Consider the following 19,490-nt stretch of genomic DNA (forward strand, 5'->3'; position numbering starts at 1 on the left):
TAAAAATTGTTTTCTCTACAAGTCCAACAGAATCAACACAGTGTGAGCTTGAGGCAGGACCTTCCCCTGCATCTACCTGAGAAACAAGCTGTGGCCAGGGTGTGTGTTTACTTGCTGCAATGATGAAGTGAAAAATCCTTCCCCTTGCTTTGATTAATAAGGTACTGAACTATCTGAGGTTCACATGGACCCTGGAAGCATGCTTAAGCATACCTACACAAAGAAATGAAGCTCTCTCTGTTATAGTTTCCCAAATTTGTGAGGATACAGATAACCTTATTAAAGCAAGGAAAGAGTTGGCAAAAGAACACTGTTAAAAGAATGAACCTGTGAAAATTATGTCAAAGACATCTAGCAGCTGGGTTGTCAAGAGTCTGGCCCTACTGGATCCATGCTCTCACAGCTGCCTTGTATTTGGTGTACTTGGCCACTTTTCCGAAGATGAGGCACCAGTGTGACTTATCTGCTTTGGTTTTTTGGTATCTAGAGGATAAGCTTAAATTTTATGTTTAGAAATGTAGAAGAAACAGTTGGGATATGTTTCCAGTTTTAGTGCTGGAACAAACTCAGACCCAGCATCGTTCTGTAGAAGAGCAGTGTTCTCATTTCAGGTGGTGTGTATACTGTAATCCATTTCTGTTGATTTTGCTCTTTTGTACTGACATGTGAGTTATGATAGGGCTTAACTACTTAATTTTAAATGCCAGTAACTGCAGTTTTAGTTTCTTTGTGCTTTAGTAGTAAGTCAGTGCCAGAGTTTTTTTGCAGACTTGAGAAGGTGCTTTGGTCATGCCTTGCAGAATGTGTTGTGAAGTAGTGGAGAAGCCCTTCTCTCACATTTGGTGAGAGTGGTGCTGTGCAAATGAGTTTTGTAAGTGTGAATTTCTCATTAAACTCCAAGACAAGTGTTTCATTGTTGTTTATGAAAACCATTTAATTGCTGTAATAGTTAAGTGGATATGCTTTGATTGAAAACCTGGATTGAATGCTTTAACTCTGCCGAGAAGCAGTGCTTTTACAAAAGAGATGTCATCTCCCAAGAAAGTCAGGGGAAGCCTTGTGAAGTAGACAGATATTTCTTTGGTGGAGGACTAAATTACTGCATCTCATTGCAAGATCCAGCTCACTTTCCTCTTGCTTGTGTGCCTTGTTAGGAAAGGAGGAGGAATATGGGACCTGGAATTGCTCCCACTCCTGTGTCTCTGAGTTGTCTGTGGTGGAAAGAAAGGTCTGTTCAGGTAGCTCCTGCTGCAGCCTGCTCCTGGGGCTGGACCAACCTTGCCTGAAGGAGTCAGGCTATAAATACTTCTTCAGGGATTTGTATAAAAATTGAATTACTTTCTCAAAGTATTTTTCTGCATGTAAGTGTTCTAGAATGGATTGCAAGATCTTTGTAGGAAAAGAAGTAATTAAATAGGTCCTGTAATATATTTGGCTTCACACAGTGACAATTTTAAAGTAAACTGATACATGGTTTAGTAGCAAAACAGCAAGAAGAAATGTGTTGAAATGGAGCAACATGAAACAAGAATATCTGAAGGCAGGATAGGACTCTGGAGATTAATGATAGGATCTGGTGTGAAATAACTGTTTCTGATGTCAGGTGTGATAACTTTACAGCATCAAAAATAATATTCCACTATTACTTTCTGTGTTATCTCCTAATCATCTACTGTAATACAGAGTTTAATGCTCTTTTTGGATAATTTGAGATTTTCCAGTTGAATCACTTAATTGTTTGGGCAGATACAAGCTAGCTGCCAATTTGCCTTCCTTTTGTAAAATCTTTGCTTAAATGACCATGACTTTAATTTTCTAGAGTGTTTTAAGGCGTGAGCTGTATATTTTTTTATTATTATTATTATGTACACATGGGCTTTCCACTGTCTTTTTCCTTCTAGACAAGGACTTGTGAAATTCTCTCTTGTGCTTTTATATTATATAATGCAATTAGTTTAAGATGTTTCTCTGTCCTTAGTGAACCCAAGTTAACATTTTTTAGAAAGGAGGAGTATGGCTACAGTTTAGCTTGACCTTTTTCCCCCAAACAGCAGCTGATTAAGTGAGAAACATTTCCACAGAATATCTCCCTTGTTTTGCGTAGTTAGGGCAAAGAAAACATGAAAGCTGTGTGGCTGTATACTTTCTCTGACTCAGGGGTCCAGAGGGCATAGAGATGGTTTGGGAGTTGTGGCCCCAAGTGCCCATGTGAAAGAAATTGTTCTGTGCTCTTGTGCACCAGGCAGGTGTCAGCTAAGAACCCATTGGAACAGAATGTGGTGGTCTTCAGAGACTTACCCTATTCCTATCTCCCCAGAATAGCCATCAACTGATTACTCAACAGAACAAAGGGCTTTGCACAAGTACAATAATTTAAAAAAAATTGTTTTAATAACAACAGTAGAAACACCAACTGCAATAATAATAATAATAATAATAATAATAATAATAATAGTAGTAGTAGTAGTAGTAGTAGTAATAATAATGGTGCTTATAGTAGTGCAAAACCCAAAGAGAAATAGGAGAAAACACTTCACAGCTCTAACACTGCAGGCCACTAAAAACAGGAGTGTTATCAGTGTTTGGGGATGACTGACATGTTTGCTCTTAATACTTAACTCATAACGTTGTTTACATCTGTTCTTACAGGAACAGTCCCATCTGAGGAAGATTTTGTGCTTGAAACCAGCCTTTGCCTCTTAATCCCAGTTCATTAGATTAATCTGCATTGAAGAGGAAAACACATGTAGAATTTGCATTGTTATGAGTGACATGAAAGTTGTCCTTGGGGAAGGCAGGCCAAGATGTGATGTTGTGGTGGGTGGCAGGAGTCACACTGTAGTGAAGTGTTTGGCTTATAATGAACAGGGTAAGGACAGTCAGAGGCATAAGTGTGGTTTTCAGTCACAGAAATATCTGTGCCAATGTTGTGCTTTGTTTTTTACAAGATTTGTTATGGAGCTGGTGGAGTCAGTGGTGTGGTAACTGTTTTGAAGGGAACAGGGAAGGTATCTTTGGAAATATGGCTCAGATATTCTTCTGTAGCATGTTTTCTGCCAGATGTTGGGACAATTCTGCCTTATTTAGAACAACTGTGGCAGTCAGGAATTCTGCTGTAGCACACTGTCCTCCTCCTCAAGGAAATGCAGCTTGGTCTAAATTTCCTCCCTCAGACTTGTCAGACAGTTGTTATTGTTTGCTGCTTCTTAGATCCCTTTCCTGTTATTTTTTGAAGCTATTGTATGACAGGTTTTTCTTGGCTGGTTGCTTTCTATTTACTGTAAAGAAACCTACAGACAGATACCTAGGAACTAGTGTTCTTTGAAATCATTAGTAGAATTGAGTTGGTGCTTCTTTTTGAAAACTAAGTTAAAGGTAACTTAAATCACTTCTTCACTTCTGCTTTTTTTTTTTTTTTTTTAACCAGAACTTGCTTTTGTAAACAAGGAAATTTGTGTTCAGGTTATTCTGATACATTTTAAATAGAAAGCCAATTATATTTGTGTGGGGTAGCATGAAAGGATTTGCTTGAAATACATTATTTAAAAGGCATTTTTAAAAATCAGCTTTGCTTTTGCAGGCATAAAAACGGTGTTATTTCTAAGTGGAAGTGGGAAACTTCAGATTTGTCATTGTATCAGAGCCTCTGTGTAGCAGGGTGATAAAGGTTACAATGAACTTGGACCTGGACTGTATGTCAGTGGGTCTTTTCAAGATGAGAAATTCACTAGATGTTTCAGAATGCACTTTTCATTTTTCAGGGACAGGTGACTATACATGCAAAATTTGACAAAGACATGTACCTCCCAGAGGATGCCGAATTTTACTTTGTTTATGATGGATCCCTGAAGAGACACATAATGTTTGCTGAGCGAGTTAGTGACAACACTCTTCAGTCAATAGCTCCAGGTGAGCCTTAGTTCATGTTTATATTTTTCCACTCTTTACTCTTCCCCAACCCCATTTCAAAGCTGGGCATGACTGGGCAGTTTAATCTAACTGTTTGATGTCTCTGTAATGGAGAAAATGCAGGGATTTAAATGATGGCCTTTAGGATCCAGGCTGGGTTTGTCTCTCCATTGGTGATCCTGCCTTTTGTAGCTATCCATGCCGATACAATATCAAATTAAGCTTTACTGGACTTGCACCACTGGGGGTGCAGTCTTCAGGGATGGCATAATTTTAAATGTGATTTGATTCTATGCCACAACTGTTTGCCTCTGGTAATCCTAATATCTGCAAAAGTCCTGTTTTTTCTGAGCTTTCTGTTGGTGCAGCTGTCAGCCTGTCTTGCAAGGCCCTCCTGCTTGTGGTGCTCGGAGCTCTGCTGGATCTGCACATGGGAAAGAAGTGTCTGGGAAACTTCAGGGTTCCTCACTGCAAACAAGGCACATACATGTTTTCTCCCAGCTGGCTCTCTGCCTTGGGCTTCTCTCCCTCATGGATGTAACATAAACCCTGCTTGTCACCTTTACTGTGTGACCTTTTTATTTATGTGAGTAGGAGGCTAGAAGACATGGTGTACCTGTGCAATAGGATCTCCTTGTTTTCTCTATTGTTCTAAAAGGGATTTAGAGTCTGAAAATAAGTGCAGAGTATGAAAAAGAGAAGTTAATTGCTGTTACAGGGTGGCTTCTGTGAACCCATAAATGCTAAATAATCATCAAGGATTACAACTGGAGAAAATTAAATTCTAGGCTGGTTCCAAGTTGGTTTTAATTTTATTTTAAGATCTTAGCATATTCTGTAACACTATTAAATGGTTGCTTCTGGGGTAATAACAAAATCAGAAGGCAACATTTAATCATGACAAAAGGTATGAACATATGAAAATAAAATGTGAAGTTAAACTATATCCCTGTTGATGTTAGTGCTATTTTATGGTAGCTAAATTACACATGAGGGGACACAGAGCACTTTAAAAACAACTACAGCTGTGGTAAGTACATGCTGCCTTCTGCAGCTACTAGATTGCACATATACTTGTAGCTTTTCAGAGCACATTGGAAAATTTCGACTTGCGCACCTAGTTCATCACGGTTAACTCTCCAGTGAGAAGTACAGCTTGCACGCCTTTTAGGCATCTTATTTTAGTCATCCACCCTCCCTTAGATGTCAAAGGAGTAGGAGGGAAAGACCAAGTGTTGAAGAGGTTAAAGGGACAAACTCCCTTGGGACTTTGAGGGTCCCAGCTGTAAGTTAGAGAATTGATACAGCATTTAATTAGGTTTGCCAAGAGCCTGAAGAGTGCATTAGTTAAAGGTTTTTGGGTTTTGGCCTGGGTAAATACAAAATTTGTTTTAATAAATAGATGCATTACTCAGAATTCATTTTTCAGGCCAGAACCCCACTCTTTTCATAAGCATATAATTCTTTTTAATTCTTATCCAAGAATCTTCAATTCTTTCCACTGTGGTGAACCCTCACCTAAAAAGACTGGTTCTAGAATTAATTGAGTTGGTATAATTGGGAGGACTGTCAGTTCAAGTCTAGTTGAATCCAAGTTCATCAGTATAAATGCTTGGTGGATATCCTAAGACACATAAATGTAATGAAAGGGAACAATAAAATAATTCTGAATGAGGAGTCACAGCTCTTAGAGGCGGATGAGAATGAAAAATAACTAATGTATTTTCTGAACATAGATGATGTTAGTGATTAATTTACATTATAATTACAGGCCATGGATACCAAGAAGCAGTTTCTGTATCTGTGTTGATGTACACAGTGGGTTTCTCACCTGTGGTCCTCGGCAGCTGTCCCATCACTTACAGAGAGAATCTGTCATGCAAGTTATCTCGCTTTCTGGTGGATCACGCAGAATGTGTCACTACCACTAGTCACAAGATGTTGCTGGATAAGTTTGGGCTAAGGATCAAAGATCTGCAATCACTGGATAACGAGTTGATGATGGCTGTTGCTTATGAAAAGTTGCCTTCAACCTGGAACATCCTTGGAAGCTGCCCAGCAGGTGGTAGAGTTTTATTGCAGTTACAGAGCTTTTAACAGTGGTTTGGTGCACAGTTCAGGGCAGAATATCTCACTGTTTTGTCCATTTTCTCATGTGCTTTTTTTGTGGTTAATATGAAAAGTTTTTCAAGTGTGAGAGGGGTAATCAGAGATTTGGTTTGTGCCTAGAGACTCAAAAAGTATAATGATGGTTATCGCAAGTGTCTCCTTAGAAGGTTTTTCTGTCTTTACTCGCTGTGAAGGCAGTTCTTTATTTGTAAATAGAGCGGTCTGATTAAAAAAAAACCAAGAACTGTATCATGAGGCTTTGCAGCCATAATTCTAACCAAGTGATATATTTTATCTTGGGAGAAAAAAGTGGTAGTCAGAGAAAAATATTTTACCGTAGGCATTCTGATGTGCAGAGTAGACATAATTTTTAGCATTGTTCTGTCAGTGTTTATCCTTTATTATGACTATGGTCATTCTGTGGGGAAAATATCATTAAACAAGTTTTTAAGTGTTTTTTTTAATTGTAGAGGAAGTGGGATGAAAATACATGTGAAACTTTACATTAGGGTATGCTACTGAAAATCTTCAAAACAAAATCAGGTGAGATTTTCCTAGTTTCAGATTTCATTGCAAACAAGAAGCAGTAGTTAGGGCTTGATGAAGAGTATATATTTTTTGCAGAGTCAGCTGAGTTATAGCTGGGGGTGGAAACTGTGTTATACTTGATAGCTTCACATGTTTTCATTAGAAATTTGGTAGTTTTGGCTGTTTTCCTTTTAGTACTTTAAATTGCTGAAAATTAGAAGACAGGCAGCTTCCATGTGAGCCAAACTGAAAGTGATGCATGCAAGCTCTTGGGAAATAAAACCACATCAGTTAAGCTCATTTCTTTGGGTAAGGGCTTTTTTCACATCTTAAATCTTTCTAATTCTTAATGACAGATAACTTAAAATCTGAAGGATGTTTTTTGTCTGTCTGTTGTAAACAACCCCTTTAACAGGTGTAAAAACAAACACCAAGTCTTATTCAAATATTGGCTAGACAGGAGAGGAAAAAAAGAAGACTGTTACTTGTTTCATTTTGATGTGTTCAACTTCTTGAAAAACTGTTGAATTTTAGAAGTGAAGACCTTGTATCAGAGCCTGAAGAGGTCAGCTGTGGTTTTGTTCACAGGCTTATTTATGCTTTTCACCAGCTGAAACCCAACCCAGAAGCATCAGCAGGATGCCAGAGATACTGAGAAATGTTTGGGCATAGCCAGCTGCGTACCTGCTTGCTTGAAATGTGGGAAAAGGTTATCCTGGGTGTGTTTTAGGTCCAGAGAGTTAGAGATCATCTCAGTTGGTATCAGAGTAAGCTCTGCCAGGGCAACTGTTATCCACATAGCAAAGTTCTTTAATTTTCAGTTGTGCTAATGGCTAATTTTCAGGTCTACTGCAGTGTTTATACAGAAAAATAATATGTTGCCCTTACAAGACTTTTATAGATCTGGTATGTTTTGTTTCTATGTATTTTTCATAGTTTATTCACTTCTCAGATTAAAATACTATACATAAACAAAATTTCAGTGCAGCCAAAAAAGCTGGGATGTGTGTCTCCATTGCCATACAGAGTCTGTGTGAACATTTGAAGTGTTAGACCTCAGTGTACTGTAGTGGGGCTGCCTCATGGGTACTGTTGCTCTTCAAGATGTGACATCTCCTTTTGTACAACAGATTCTGCTCTTAAATGAAACCAGGGTCTTTTTGCCTGATTTCTGAATAAACAAAACAAATTCCTGGGACCTGGTAGCAATGCTCATTTACAGTGGGATCTGTCAGTGCAGTCCTGCTTGGGCAGTGCTTGGGGCCGCCCTCAATAGGAGACTCCTGAAAGCTTTCTGGACAGCTTTTCCTGCAGCCCAAGGGAGGCTAGTCTTCACTTTGTCTCCCTCTGAGGTCCAGGCTTGGGCTGGGCCTGATATCTATTCTGCTCTCTAGGCAGTTTGTACAATTTTTCTTTAACTTCTGTATCCTTTCTCTCTCCTTTCTGAAACTGCAGTTTTGATCCTCTCTCCTGACTCTGAGAAGAGCTGACAGGAATTGCTTCCTTGTGCTGTCCCCATAACTGTGTTTTTGTCCCCAAAGCCAGGAAAACCAAGCAAAGCTGAGGGTTGGCTGTGGCTGAGGGAGGCCTGTCCATGGAGGGGAAGGAGAAGGAGGGAAAAGGGGATGGACTGAGACAGTAGAGATCTTCTGGTCTCTCAGCACATGAGAAGTCCTTCATCTTCAACTGTGAGGTGATCTAGGGTTATCCCTGTACTCTTCTACATAGTCTGAAAGATCAAAATGGGTGAAAAACAGGATTTAGAAATTTATGATTATTTTAGAAGTAGAATGAGAACTTCTTTCTCTACCTGCTGTCCCTACAACTCCTTGTATCAAAGACTGGAGCTGTCTTGACACTTGACATTGTCAAGATGCTCATTTTAATATGAATATTATGAAAAATGTGGGTGCTATCATCCATCACTACTTAGGACTTTATGGTTTTGTAATTCTGTCAGTTTTCAGAGCTGCAGGGATATTTTTGTTGGAAAAAATTGCTTTGGAGTGACATGTTTTTGGAGAAAACAATTGCACCATCTGATGTTTTTTGACCTAATTCGATTTTATGAGGATTTAGAAATGTAAGGGTTGATGGAAAGATAGAAGAATGCACTTCTTCTATGAAGAAAACTTCATAGGAATTTTGGTATTCGGGAAAAATGTTTGTATTCTTTTTATAAGGTTTAAGAAGGATTGGATAAAGAGAGCCAAGAGATTGTCTAGGGAGCATTGCAAATTCAGGAATTTAACACAGTTGTACAGGTCAGGAGTTATTTGCCACATTATAGGAAGTTTCACAAAATAAACAAGAAAGCATGGCCCTTTCAGTAATCCACACTTGTAATAGATGCCTATGTGACAGCTATGACAGGAGCTAGTCACTCCAACAGAGTGGTCAGATGTTGAGATCAGCATCTTGCTGCTAAAGAAAACTGGGGACTCAACAGAAGTGCTATGCTTAAACATTTATTTGTTGGTGGGTTTCAGGAAAGGGAAAGAGGGGTAGGGAGGAGGGATAGAGAGAATCTGATTTTCTTGTTTGTTGCACCTTGATAAAGGATATTTTCCTTCTGAATTGGATTGTTAAATTTATGGAGACAATCAGTATTAACTAATAAACTAAATAAATTGTTAGTGCTGCTAGAAAAAAAGAAGAGAATTTTCCCATAGTATTTTTGTTTACCTAAAAAAGGGGGAAAAAAAAGGGAAAGATGCCAAGAAGGAAGGGAGGAAAGAAAGACTAAAACAGAGGAAAAGAGAGAAAGAAGAAATTAATCTGAATGAGAAAAGTGTTTCCAAATAACTCTGTTTCTTAACACCATCAGGTTATGGCAGCCTTCCAGTACTGGTAATCCCAAGAACCATCAGATTCAGTGTCTTCCCTGCAGCTTTTTTATCCTTGACACACACAGATTTACTTTTCTCAGCTGGTGAATGGGGACATAGGAGGGCACTTTGCAGATAGTGCACTTTATGGACAAGAGGAGGAGGGCATCTCAGTTTCTGGTTGTTTTAGGGGTGCTGCCAAGAGAGTGAGTTCGTGTTGTCTGGGTTACTTAACTTTGCTGGTAAACAAAGAATAACAGTTACTGCCAGCTTTACCACCATTTACAGTTATTTTCAAGAGGAAGATTGCTCTTTTAGGGTTTTTCTATTAAAAGAAGTCATAACCTTACAGCCTGAATTAAGAAAACTAATTGTAGATCACAGAGAAGGAAACTGTGTTTAGTTAGTTTTCGTGAACCAGGAGATTTTCCATTTTATTTCATAAATGCATTGTAATTGTTTTCTAGGAATAGGTCTTGTGGAATGAACTGAGCTACCAAACCATGCTGCTTTATAGCCTGCCTTAGGGGGACACTTTCTATTTTCTGTGTCACTTTTTACTTTATAGCCCTCACCCTGCCCTTTTCTTTGTAATTAACATTAATCTTTTCACTTGGTATTACGCACATTCCTTCTAAAGTGCAAAGGGTCAAACCTGACTGATACATGTCAGGGTTTTGATGTAAATGAAAGAAAATTTTGTCTGTGTCTTCAGCTGGAATTTCATACTACTTTTTTCCTGTGGGAGGAAATGGAGAGGAGTGCAAAGTATCTGCTTTCCTTCACAGAATTAGAAGAACACTGGGAACAGTGGATAAGTGTGTCTAGGTTTGGTCAGATTAGTGGGGAGAGGCAATTGTATTTTGGTCAGAGAATTCAGGGAGTTACAGAAACAGTTAAATCTTTGGCCTAGTTGGAGTTTGTGTACCTGGCAGAGGGAAACTGTGCCTGGCAGAGGGAGGAGGATGCTAGCCTCTGTGTTGTGAAGCAGATGTGTGTCTTCTAGAGCCTGCCACTGACCCAGAAACCTGCATGGGGCAAGATATGGTCAAGCATGTTTAAGCTATAGGTTTCCAGCAAGTGTATGATTCATATCTCCTGGTCAGTGGTAATAATGGCAAAGAGGAGGTATTTGAGATCTCTTTGAACATGAAGGGGCTTTTTGGGAAAAGCACTGAGCACTTAGAAATATGTAGAGTGACAGGAGAATGAGTACTGTAAGAGGTGCAGGAGATAAAGTTTCCTGTTGAAGGCAGTATAAAAGTGGTGGGGCTCTGGGGCCACTCTGCTGCCGAAGAGACCAGATACGAAGCAGTGGTCTGACCCAGACCTCAGCTTTCAATTGGCACTGGGCTGGAGAGCCCTGCTCTTCTCCTGCCTGAAAGGGTGTCCTGGCTGGTATGGTGCACTTGGGTGATGCTCAATAAACAAGTGTCTTACACCAGACAACTTGAGGGAGTGTTTGGCTGCAGTACTGAAGGATGAGGAATATCTCTCCCAGAACAGACACCATCTCCTGCAGTGTTAGCATCATAGTTGGGGTCATCCAGTAAGCAGAGCCAGCTGGAACTTCACCTGAGGTGTAGGTGTGGGTGTGGCACCATGATGCATGGGGCTGGTGGATGGGAACCTTGTCTAACCCTCCTGGTGCTAAAACTGCTGGGGCAAGACTGCCTTTGCTATGGACGTTTACCTTCTCTCATCTCCTTTTCCTCTGTAGCATTGATGGCAGACTCTGGCAGATGGTTCATGTAGGTATGCTCTCAGATGGTCTGTCACACACCTGACTTCATGCATTGAAGCCTGATGTCCCTTCATAAAATCACTTGTGTGGGTTTTTGCAGCAGTGGGGTATACTGAAGACAGCTTTATAAATAATCTCATTCCTAATGGAGAAACAAAAAATATTAGCAGTAATGTATAAAAGTATGAAGCCAGGAAAAAAATGGAATTTTTCAACTAGTTTTGATGTTTCCCCCTGCTTTTCAGTCTTGAGGTTTTTTAGTCTCCTTCCAGGAAATGAATGAAATTCAGAGCCCAGAAAGGGCTTAGTCATTTCTGTCGGAGAGAAATATTTGGTTTTAGTTTGTTTTTTTTGGACATAGGAAGGGATTCAGGTGCAAGGAAGAGCTAAAAGATATTTTTAATGTTTAAAACAGACTGTTTGGCTCAGCTCTGTGTAACCCAAACAGAATGTTTTGGCTGGAGAACTGGGATGCAATGCAAAACAAAGCCTTGATAGTGCATATCATTTACATCACCACCTGCCTTGCAGTAGCTGACCCTGTCTGAATCAGCCAGTAGTGTGTCCTTGAAATAATAGGAGCTGTTTTGTGCATTGATGTGTTTATGCATTGATGGAAAATGGCATTTTATACAATTTTAATTAAATGGTATTTTATGCCATTTAAATATGAATATGTTCAAGCATCTTTGTGTTTCCCTTTTTTTCCTTATTTTGTTCCAGCTTGCTACAGAATACAGTTGAATTATGTTGGTTTTTTTTCCACAATATATGTCTGTGTGTATGTGTGTATGTTTATTTTTGGATAGTTTTCTTTCTGTTATGTTTGCTTTGTGGTTCCCCCCTCCCTGATGTTATGCCACACTTGAATTCTTCCCCAAGGGAATGGGGATATAAAGTGGGAAGTGTGGGAGATTGCCATTTGTTCTGCCACTATGAGGAAGTATAAGAGAAGGGGGTAAAAGAAGTGAACTGAAACTATAAATTATTCTTAAGGGAAAGAATTGCTAACCCCCTGTTGCTTCAGAACTTTACCATCTTTGAATATTTTTTTTTGTGGGCAGGTATGTCTAAAAAAATCTTATTATCAGTCATCTTTCTTTGTTGTTGTTGTCTTTTTTTTTGTTTTGTTTTATTTTGGTATTGCTGATTCTGGAATAGAACAACAACAGGTTTTGGATGTAAGTGTCCCTGGAGGTGACCTGGTCCTGCCCTACACTTGGAGCAGGGCTAGCTTGGGAATTGTTGCTAAGGTTGCTAAGAATCAGGTTTTGATAACCTGCAAGGACAGACCGTTTGTAACCTCTCTGGGCCACCTGTCCCAGTACTTTACTGTCTGTGAGGTAAAAAATCCTTGTACTAAAGAGCATACTTACCTTTCCATTTTTCCTTCTGACTAGACAGTTCAAACCTCATATTTTCCTGTCATGAAGGCATTAGTAATTGCTTTATGTCATCAGTTTCTGTCCACTCCTCAGCAAGACATGTGGGACTACTAAGAAGAGAGTAGCCCAGCAAGCACATCATCTAGAGAGGTAAAGGATGGGGAGGAATGTGAGTGCTGTTTCTAAGTGCGTCAGGGCTGAAAGCAAGCGGTGAACCTGCTGGGTGGTTCAGCTGCCATGTGCATTCAAGTTGGCCATGAACAAATTTAGCATAAGGTTAGATGGAGGTTGTTAGGTTTGACAGATAAAGATCAGTTACTAGACTATTTGTGGTGAGATAGTAGAAGTTATTGTTTTTAGATGGTGGTTTCTGAAGACAAAGATTAATTACTGTTATTTTTAAAACTGCTTTTTTTGCAGCAGGCTTTTTCTGCTTGTTTGTTTGCATTGTTTGTAAGATTTGGCTGCCAGAATAGTAACTTTATTTGCTGCAGTGTCGTAGCAGAGAGGCTATTCCTCACAAGGGAGAGGGCTTCCAAAGGGCTCCCTTTTTATTGAGTGGGCAAGTCTTAATCTTATCATCCTCAGAGCAAGCTTATCTGGCTTTTTTTTTGCATTGTTACAGTATACATTGAACCCTAGTTGCCACAGGCAGACATTCAGAGTAAAGCTTGCCTTTTGTTTCAATGCATTTAATCCGAGGATTGGGGTTGCATCTACAGCTATTTAGTGTGCTGAAAACGGGTTTTGTTTTTTTTTCCTGTTAATGTGTAATGTTTGTTCAGGGTATACATTTTGGACCATGTAATTTCTTGGATATTTAAACTTGAACTCCCTGATATACATACAAACAGTCCAAGCAAGGTGCTCTGCTGGGGTCTGGACAGGTGTCACAGCATTCAGTCTGCTGTCCTTGCTCTCCTTGCAGGGGATACTCTCTGAAGTACATAAATAGCACTGGGGCCAGTGCTGTCCATGCAAAGCACAGATTATGTTATCAATTCTATTCAGAAATACAGCTAGGGAAAAGGAAGATACTGGCACACATTTTCATACTGTGTCTGAATTGTTAGGTCATTCTCTGAGCAAGGGAGAGACCTGGGCTCCAAGCATTGTTTTCCAGTATGATGAAAAAGGCATCCACGTCTAAACAGCAGAGACTTCTCCTAGCTTATTGTTGCATTGTATAGTCAGTCTGCTGTTTTCTTGGTCTTCTGGCCTGCATCCCCTGGATTTCCCTCTGCACCATGCCCTGTTTTCAATTACTCTTAAGTGGAGGAAACTGGGTATGCTTCCATCTGATGAATGATCACAGGAAATTTGAAGCTGTGTGTGTTCAAATTGCATCTGGCTGAGGGGCAAGTTGTGCTGTGGTGTCTAGTTTTTGAAGTAACACATCAGCCACAGATTTTGGGAAGCCTTACCCCTGCTTATTTAAATGTTCCTCCACAGAAGAACATTTAAATGTTCCTCCTCAGATCCAGGCAGACCAAGGTGTTTGATGAATAGTATTTTGATTGGGGTTTGAAACTGAGTTTCAGTCAGACCTTCTGGGCTGAGTTGTTCAAGACCACATTAGATGGTGCTTTGAGAAACTTCCTCTAGTGGAAGCTGCTCCTGTCCATGGCAGGGTCTTTGGACTAGGCAGTCTTTGAAGTTTCCTTCTGATTCAGGCCTTTCTGTGGTTCCATGTTGCTTATGGTTCCATTTAGCAAAGCAGTCTGCAAATGCTTGAGTTGAATTCAGTGACATAAAGGTTGCAGGTGCTTGCAAATTTTGAAACATTCATGCTGTCTCCTTTCACAGATGTGTTAATGCTATAGTTCACATTAATGTTGGTAAGGAAAATGTAGCAATGATCATGGTTTCCAAAGACCTAAATTAGAAATACTTTGTTGACCTTGGAGGAAGAAGACATCCCCTGTGGCCCTGAATCCTACAGGAGATCCTGTGCCTAGATGGACATATATTTTCCCATAATCTGAAATGGGAAGGCCAAAATGTGTGGAGAAAGTTGTTGCATAGGCAGGCTAATGCACCAGGTCACATGTTGGCTAACCACAGTATGATGAAGTTTGAACATGATTTTTTTTACAAATAGTGGTATGACATTTTATATGTGTGTTCCACAAATACTTAGGTACATATTAGGTAAATGTTTAGTGATATTCTGGTCTAAAGAATTTTCCCTGTGTCTTGTTAATGTGTCCACTTTTGTTAGAACTGCAATGAAAATTAGTTTTCAGACACTACATGCAGGTGTGCTGGCTGTTACAGTGCTAGAGTCTGTGTCCTTTTACTCTGATGCCTGGAATTCCTTTCATTTATTAAAGGAAGCATGGTGTGTTTTTCTGGGATTTGACTGTCTGGAAGCTTTGATTCCATTTGAAATGGAAGGGTAAAAAGTCTTGATGGCTTGCCACTAAATACTCAATACCAAATATTCAGACCAAAAGCTGTACCGCCAGTAGAGATCCTACAGTGATTTTCCCTGTCTAGTGATAAGGAAAGTTCCTTAAGTTCCTTGCCATTCTATCTCTATGAGATGTAGAGATAAAAATATTTTTTGGAATATAATAACACTCTTAAGTCCACCATCTTCAAAAGAGACTAATGACTTTTCTCCCTATTGTCCCCAGAGAAGATATTCAGCTTCGTAGAAGGCAACTCTCCTGTTAAAATGGCCAGAGAGGTGTACTTGCCTGAGACATTACACCAGTTATGTAAATTACTGTAATTACTTCAATTATCTAAAAGGAAGCTGTGAAAGGAAAGAAATGGAAATTTCAGTGACATTTCTTAAATCACTTGATACCTAACATATTTTAGCTGATTGTTCTGAAGTCTGTAGAGCAATGGTCCCTAAATACTTGACCCTCATGGAAAAATGCTTATGTTTAAATTTGTACTGAAATATCAGTGTAAGAAACTGGTTGAGTGGCACTTGATAATATTGTATTTATAGCATTCAAATTTCAGAGACTTTTTGTTTGAGAATATATATATTAAGGGAGATAAATTCTTCCCTGAAGACAGGCCAGGGAGTGGTGTGAATGATGATTCAGCATCTAGTGACTAAGTCATGTGTATTCTTTTATTTTAAACTTCGTTCCATTGAACTTGATGATTATGTGCTAGAAAGGGGAGAGGAGAGGAAGGGTTGGCACATGAGGTCACCTTTTGAGAACAGAGAAGCAGGAATTATATGGCATATTCTACATATGTGTATTTCATAGCTTATAAGATTATAGTTTATATGGATCTCTTACTGTCCTGACAAGCAACCCGCCTTGAGAAATCATATCCCCTTTTTTTTTTTCTCTTTTTTTGATTTTTTAGTTTAGATACTTGGCTGTGCTGCTGAGGAAAGGCAAATTTCAGGAAAGTTGCTTTTTAACTATCTTTTTCCCTGGGGCATTTACTAGTTCTGAATGCTATATTACATACAGAGAATGAGAGAAAAAATATGATTATCTAATTCCATTTTCTTTGATGGAAGAAATTAGATATCCTTTAGCTCTGTATATGCAATTAAGTATGTAACTGCTGTTTACAGTGAAAGACCTAAAGTCTGCTGCCAAAAGAATTTTGTAGGTGTGAACCTGAGCTGTGTTATGTCTGCAGATGATAATAAGTGTCTTTTGATGCTTACTACCAAGTAAAATGCTGAAGTTTGCTACTGATGATTTTAATCTGCTTGCTTGTGTTTTTTTAAGAGCCTGACCAAAAAGAAACTCTTCTCCACCTTGTGATGAAGTTGGGCTTGGTTAAACTTTCCCTGTTCTTGGCAGCCCAGCCTGGAGGGTCATCAGCATTAGCATTACCTAATGAGGATGGAGCAACACCGTTAGATTTGGCTTTACAAAATGGGCATTCCAAACTTGTTGAGGTCTTTACAAAGTGAGTATAATGGTTTGGTCTTTTTCTAGGAAAATGTCTTGTCATTTACGGGATGTGGGAAGTTATTTATCTGGAAAGAATTGCCTATTTTGTGCTGGTTTCTGCTGCTATTTGCCAGTATTATAATTTTGAATGGTAAATTTGCATTTACAATTGGAGGAAGTTGATTATTTGTGTCCTTCATTACATCTGAAATCAATTAATAGTCAGTTAAACGATAGAGGACCAGCTGCACTATCAGGTACTACTCCCAACACTATATCAGCTGACACACTAAAAACAAGTAAAGACCAAGAGCTGGCTTCCACAAGACCTCAGCAGACTTTGTGACCCCTCTAAAGCTCAACTTTGAACAAATAAATAAGGGAGAACCAATAATGAAGACAGTGCTGCAGTTGCAACTCTGTTTTGCTGGAGAGCTGCAACACTGACAAATGACTTAAAGAGCAAGTGTTTTCTGGCACCTTTCAGCTGTCTGGACTTCTGTCTGGACAGTCCTGAGAAGCTGCACAGGGTGTATGTATGTGTCTTGGTATACCAAATGGTAAGCACCAGACACCCCTTCTTAGTTTTGGCTTTAAGAATTGGGCTACATTTTTATTTTGGTATGTAGATCTTTCAGTTCCATGCAGTCTGTAGTTTATGTGAGACTTACCCGTATTAGCTTAAAAAAAAAAATACAACATGGGTAAAGTACATTATGTTATGACTGTCTCATTTGTTTGTTATGTCCAAACAATACTGTGTTCCCTTGAGATATGCTCTGTTTTTCACTCTTGTAGAATAACAAATCTGCTAGCTGCCAGTTGTGTCCTACTGCTATATATGGCAACATTGACCGGAAAAGGTACTATTGCTCATTTACAGCAATAAGGAGAAATAGGTATTGTCACAGCTTGCTCGTTCTGGGCTCTTTTAGTAGTGAGTAACTGTCTGGAGCTAATGTTGTTTTTCCCAGTTGATAGCTAGAAGTAGCTCTGTGTTCTTAAGGCTGAAAAGAATCATTGGTACATTTTTGTTTGCCCAGCTGTGTTTTCAGTGGGTTTCTGCCCCTGGTTTTTGCAGTGGGTGCATTGGGGTCTTGACAGGTTGTGCTGACGGCGAGCAGGAACTCTGCAGGTCGCTGTGACCGTGCTTTCATTCTACCTGTGCAGAGACCATCTGCTTTGGCTAAAAGAGTGTGTCATTTCAGCTTCCAGGGCAGTCAGTCGCTTGACATTTCAAGAGCGGAGATCGGCGAGGGTGCCTGCATACAGTTTGTTCATTCATCTGGAGCTCTGACGCTGACATTCAGCCACACTGCGCAGCACTTGCTGGAGTCAGACATTAAGCTCTTCAGAAAATACTTCTGGGACAGACCTCTACTTTACCAGGTACCACAGATTTTTTTCATAGTTTCCAGCAGTAGACTTCTCAGGTTGGATTTGCCTTTAAATTTAAGTTGCTGTGTTACTGATCACCAGCATAATTTCATGATTAGTGTTGTGGTTTCTACTTTGTGTAAATGTAACACATTGTGTGTCTGAAAGTGGAGCATAAGAGGTGTTGAGAATTTTGTCAAAGCTTCTTTTGCCTCCCAAGTTGTTTTTTAATCATTTTGGACTCTAAAGAGAGTATATTTCCCTAAAATCTCTGTGTCTTCAATTACATCGTAATTGTATTCATATTTGTACTTTGAAATATTTAATTTAGTTTCATTCTTCTGGTAGTGTGAAGCCTGGGAGCCTTTTTCAAGAGCCTACCCTGGCCTATTATTTATAGAAGAAGAACAGACTTTTTTTACAGAGTTTAGTTTAGTTTTTCTTATTTTAATGTAAAATGTCTGAAGCACTGTTGTTATATCCTTCAGGACATCTCTTGATTCAATAAAATAAAAACAATGCTTGAATGTATGAGTTCTTTAATAGCAATGCAGATGCTTACCCGTGTGTTTAGACTGAGACTGCACAACATACATAAAACTGGTGAGATAAAAATACACTAAAAGTAGACATTTTTCTGGTAATTCAGCTTTTCTTTTCCATTCTTAGCTTCAGGTTTTATCATTTGTGCACTGATTTTCCTTGCATTACCTTTATTGAATGCTGCATTTTTAACTCAGAAAATTATTTATATGTTTTGTTTAATACAGAAACTTAAGGTGTGGCATACTGTATAGTCCTTATGTATTATCTCATGTAACTATATTGTTGAGATTTTGCTTTGTTTCAATACAAGAAAGTTACTATCTGTAACTTGCAGAATCCCTGCAATCTGTGTGTGGCTTTTCCATTGAGACAATAATGAACTCAAAAGGAAATCCAAGACTATAATCAAGAATGCATTGTTATTTATATGGTTGGCTTTTGCACTCACGAAGTCCTTGTTTTCCATTCAGTCTTTGAAATAGAAAAAGAAAGTGTGGTATGTTAGGTATTCTGAAATACAAAGACTATGAAAGGCTGCAAAATTCTACATTTGGTGTTTTCAGGAAAAAACCTACTGTCCTGGGTTTTTGGTTCCCCTTTTGCCATTCCTCTCTTTGCAGCAGTCTAGGTTCTGTTGTGGGGACCTTATTCCCCTCCTGATCAGGATCAGTGTTGCAGCACTTTCAATCAAGCAGAAATAGACCAGAATAATTGGGAAAAGCACATGATTTATTTAGTTAATTTCTTATACACAAGCTGTTGTTATTAGACTATGTATTATGTCCAAAAGGAAAGGTAAATGTTGCCAATAAGAATTTTGAGCTCTTCAGTTGCATCCAGAGCATTGGGAGACAATTAGGAATCTTTGGTAAGTATTAGAGGTTTCACAGTACATAGTCTTTTTAAAATAGAGATAGAATTCACTGCTGTCCTGGAGTATTCATTTCATCTACAGCACAGTAAGGCTGAACATTTGGTGTCTTTAAACTGTATAAATGACCACATTGCTACGTTATGTTTGAGTCAGAAAGTCATGAACTGAAGAAAGGGAGCTTTGTCTCAGTTATGGTGGCATGTAGTGTTGGATTTGTGGATTTGCATGAAATGATTGCCTCAGACAGCAGCACATCTATTAATGCAAGAAAAGCATAATCTTTCTGAAGTATATTCTTTATTCTTT

General features: G+C 39.1%; 1 protein-coding gene across 1 annotated transcript in view; it reads left to right on the plus strand.

The window, feature by feature from the left end:
• The first annotated feature begins 2,860 nt into the window (after nucleotides 1-2,860).
• Nucleotides 2,861-19,490, plus strand: part of ARHGEF28 (Rho guanine nucleotide exchange factor 28) — a 105,818-nt gene continuing 89,188 nt past the window's right edge. The window contains 5 exon segments of the mRNA XM_062513955.1: nucleotides 2,861-2,869; nucleotides 3,762-3,909; nucleotides 5,681-5,971; nucleotides 16,220-16,403; nucleotides 17,596-17,776. Of these exon segments, the coding sequence (XP_062369939.1) occupies nucleotides 2,861-2,869; nucleotides 3,762-3,909; nucleotides 5,681-5,971; nucleotides 16,220-16,403; nucleotides 17,596-17,776 (813 nt within the window).

The sequence above is a fragment of the Cinclus cinclus genome, chromosome Z (genome assembly GCF_963662255.1).
Source record: "Cinclus cinclus chromosome Z, bCinCin1.1, whole genome shotgun sequence".
Taxonomy (NCBI): domain Eukaryota; kingdom Metazoa; phylum Chordata; class Aves; order Passeriformes; family Cinclidae; genus Cinclus; species Cinclus cinclus.